General features: G+C 47.5%; 1 protein-coding gene across 1 annotated transcript in view; it reads left to right on the forward strand.

The window, feature by feature from the left end:
- Window positions 1-4,094, forward strand: part of DOCK2 (dedicator of cytokinesis 2) — a 398,948-nt gene that overhangs the window by 54,622 nt on the left and 340,232 nt on the right. The window contains exon 10 of the mRNA XM_019635935.1: window positions 3,181-3,347. Coding sequence (XP_019491480.1) covers window positions 3,181-3,347 — 167 coding nt within the window. The remainder of the gene's footprint in view (window positions 1-3,180; window positions 3,348-4,094) is intronic.

Genomic DNA, 4,094 nt, shown 5'->3' on the forward strand with positions numbered 1-4,094 from the left:
CCCCCCGCTTGAACTAGATTCAATCACTGGTTGATTATTATCTAAGGAATTTTAGCGGCTCCCTGCCCAGGGCCTGGAGTGTTTGAGGTATTTCATGTGACTAGCTTTTTTTATCTTTCTATTTGACTAGCTTTTCTCAGTGCCGCCCCCACCCTTAACCCTGACCGTTCCTATAATCCCTGCTCTAGTTGCTAGAGTTCTTCACTTTGGTTTTATGGGTTTTTAGCGGCTGATTTAAGAAGTTTCAGAGGATCCAGAATCCCTCTGTAGGGTTCAAGGCTCCTACAGTTTTGTGTCTGTGCATATTTATGAAAAGAGGGTGAATGGATTTCACTGAATGCTCACATCCCACTGGGAGTCCCTGCTTTCGTGTTCCATAGGCACAGTAGACATGCAGTCCACATATGTCAAGTCCATACCTGACCACTTAATTCCATTGCCACTGCAGCCTTTCCTCTTGGCTCTCGCTAAGCCACATGCTCCTGGAAGGTTCCGGGGCCCGCTGACCCCTCAGCCCGCGTGCTCCGAGCTTTGACAGGTGCTGCATATTATGACCACCTGCGGCCTGTGTATTATCCGATGCTGGCTGGCTGGCTGGCCTGCTGAGACTTGCCTTATCCAAAGCCCCTGCCCTACAATCTCATCCCATTCTCATCCCTTCCTGCATGCAGGGAGGACTTAAAGAACTCATTCATTTCTCTTCCTTTTCTAGTTATGGACATAACAGACATCGTCAAGGGGAAAGCAGAGAGCGATGAAGAAAAGCAGCACTTCATTCCTTTTCACCCGTGAGAGATCCCCCATGTCTTTCCATTCTCAAACTGCACCCTTTCTCATGGAGGGCCACTCGAAAGCAGGGTGACCTGGTTCCCTGAGTTGGTGATAACCAGGTGGGGTCTGACAAGAGGAGGGCAGGACGAGAATGCTGATCCCAGGGCCAGGGCACTTGACACCAACCAGATTTTCACCCATTCATTCATCAGATGTTATTTATTCAACAGACTTTGTTAGACAGCTGGCAGAGGGCTGGGCGCTGTGCTGGGCATGGGGGGGGCGGTGGAGTGGTGAACAAAATAGACATGGCCCTGTCTTCGTGGAGCTTACATTTAGGTGGAGAACAAAACAGATGATCAACAAAAGATGAATGTCCTGGCTACAAGTAGGGCAGGAACTACGAAGCGATGAGCAGCAGCATATCAGGATCACAGGGTTCTCTTAGGTAGAGATGTCTGTGCGTGCAGGGCAGGGTCCTCAGGAGGGTCCTTTCTCTGCTCTAAAAAGTTGTCTTGAGAAAGCAGGACCCTCAGCTTGGGCAAGTCCTCACTTTGGTACTNCAGACGTCCATTTCCTGCAGCTGGTGAAAGGACAGCCCTGTGTCAGTCAGGCTTCTCCAAAGAAACTGAACCAATAGGATAGATAGATGGGTAGGTAGATAGATTTGTTTTAAGGATTTGGCTCACGTGATTATGGGGGCTGGCAAGTTTGAAATGTGTAGGACTGGAAACGCAGGCAGGATTTCTATACTACAGTCTTGAGGCAGAATCCCTTCTCTGGGAAACCTCCCCTTCTGCTCCTAAAGCCCTTCAACTGATTGGACGAGGCCAACCTACAAGATGGAAGGTAATCTCCTTTACTTAAAGTCAACTGATTGTAATCAGACCTACAGAATACCTACATAGCAATGTCTAGACTAGTGTTTGACCAACTAATTAGAAACTATAACTTAGCCACGTTGACACATAACAGTTAATCATCACAGCCCCCAAGCAGTAAGCTGTGGACCACGTTTGGGCCATGTCTTTTTCCCAGAGATTGGACACCATCCCCTTCCTCCCACACCAGCCACAGTGAAAGGCAGTGGCTGCTTTGCCTGAGCCCTGGCACTGGAGTGAACTGACAGGCTGTTTCCAGTGCATATACCTACATGAGGATTAGTTCAGACGACAAGCAGCTATTCTCTAGTGAGGCCACATCCAGCGTTCTCTGCTCTGATGCCAACAACACTGCATGATGTTCCTTCTCCAACTGATCCCAGATGGAAGGGGGTCCCGGGAACACTGAAGCATTTAGATTTGAGCCGGGAGTCAGATGTTGAGATGGTCCAGGTGCTTTTTCCTCCTGTGTGCCTTTCTGATGATGAGAAAGATGTATTGGGATAGGTAAGCTTATGGACTTTGGTGTCAGAGTATCTCCAAGGACTAAGGGCATGGAAGCCCCTTATCTTCTTTGTGTCTCGGTTTCTCCATCTGTAAAATGGGGGTGCAGTAACAGTATCTGCTTTTGAAAGCTCTCTAGGATAAAAAAAGTTGAAGATGAGGACATGAGACATTCCGCATGTGAATGACATGTTAGTAGTGCATTAGTGTAGTTCACCAGTTTTAGCAGTCCTCCTCCTGGGCACACAGTGAGTGCACCTTCCTGTCCCCTTTGAAGTCAGCATGGTCGCATGCCTTGCTTTGGTCAGTGAAATGTAAGCGGGAGTGACTTGCGTCTCTTGTGGGTGGAAGCTTTAATTGCCAGTAAGTGATTTGCCATGTCTCCTTCCCCTGCTGCGGGGATAGTGGAAGCACCTGTATGATGACCGCATTTGTCAGCCAGGGCCCCAGAGTAGAGAAGTGAGCAGAGCTCCCGCTCGTCTTCATCTGACCTAGAGTCTGAGCTAGAAGGAAACTTTTGTTGAGTGATAAGCTCCGAGATATTGGGGTTGTTTGGTGCCACAACAACTCAGCCCTGAGTGATATGCATACATTAGGAACTTGGGAAATGGTAACTCAGGAGCCTCCCCTCTCCCTTTTGTCTCCTCGCTCAGAGGTGCTGAGCAGTGATGAAATGGATGGAGTCATTTGCAGCAAATGCTATTTTTTTGATCCATCAGCTGGCGTGTAGGGAACCCTGCCTGTGTAACGGATATTGTGCCTCTGTCCTTCTCTTCCTATCAGATTCAAGGGGAAGAATTGCGACTGAACACCAGAATCTTGTCCCTCAGCTTTCTTTCCCAAATCGCCTTTCTTATCTGTGAAATGGGTGTGATGGCTTGGTCTCCTACCTTTCCCGGGACTAACTGTAGGATTGACCCATGTGTACTAAGTGATAAACACCCCCCCAAAACTTACTAAGTTTTCTTTTCTACTTTTTTTCATTAGACACTTGAGGTGTAACTGTTCTCTCCCTGCCCTACAGGATCTCGGAAACAAAGACCTCAACAGGGATAAAATTTACTTGATTTGTCAAATAATCCGAGTCGGGAAGATGGATCTTAAGGATACTAATACCAAGAAGTGCACGCAGGGGCTGAGGCGGCCCTTCGGGGTAGCAGGTAATGACACTACACGCCATTCATTCCATTGGCATGCACATTTCATATGGCTGCATTTTAGAGATTCTTTCTTTCCCTCTCCTCCTTGCAATCCCCTTAAAAAAAAAAATCAATGCCAGACAGCCCGTAATACCTACATTTCTGGTGATTAAATTCAAATAATTGGTGACTAAGTCCAGACTTACGATGGAGACTGACTAATGGAACCCTCGTGCCTGAAGCAGAGCGTCGGGAACATGGCGCAGTCTGTGCAGGTGGCTCCTTCGCTCCCCAGCAGATGAGAAAGGAACAACATGGGTGGGATCCAATTATGAAGAACAAATCATTTTTTAGAAAGCATTCAGGACCGGAAATGCAGTTACACAGAATGAGTCACCCGCCACACATCTAAATTCTAGACCAGCCGTTCTCAACCTTCCCAATGCCTCGACTGCTTAATACAGTTCCTCATGTTGTGGTGACCCCCAACCATAAAATTATTTTCGTTGCTACTCTAAAACTGTAATTTTGCTACTGTTATGAATCGTAATGTCAATATTTTTTTATTTTCTGATGGTCTTAGGAGACCCCTGTGAAAGGGTCGTTTGACCCCCAAAGGGGTCGCGACCCACAGGTTGAGAACCTCTGTTCTAGACGGAAGTGGATGTTGGGAGGGTTGGCATGACCAAATGAGGCAGCTGGAGTGCAGCATCACCTCCACATTTTTCTCCAGTCCTTAGCTCTCTCAGGGTTTCCAAGATTTCATTGTTCTTGTCCTACTTTTATGGCTGTTGGTGCA

The sequence above is a fragment of the Hipposideros armiger genome, unplaced genomic scaffold (assembly GCF_001890085.2).
Source record: "Hipposideros armiger isolate ML-2016 unplaced genomic scaffold, ASM189008v1 scaffold_25, whole genome shotgun sequence".
NCBI classification, from domain to species: domain Eukaryota; kingdom Metazoa; phylum Chordata; class Mammalia; order Chiroptera; family Hipposideridae; genus Hipposideros; species Hipposideros armiger.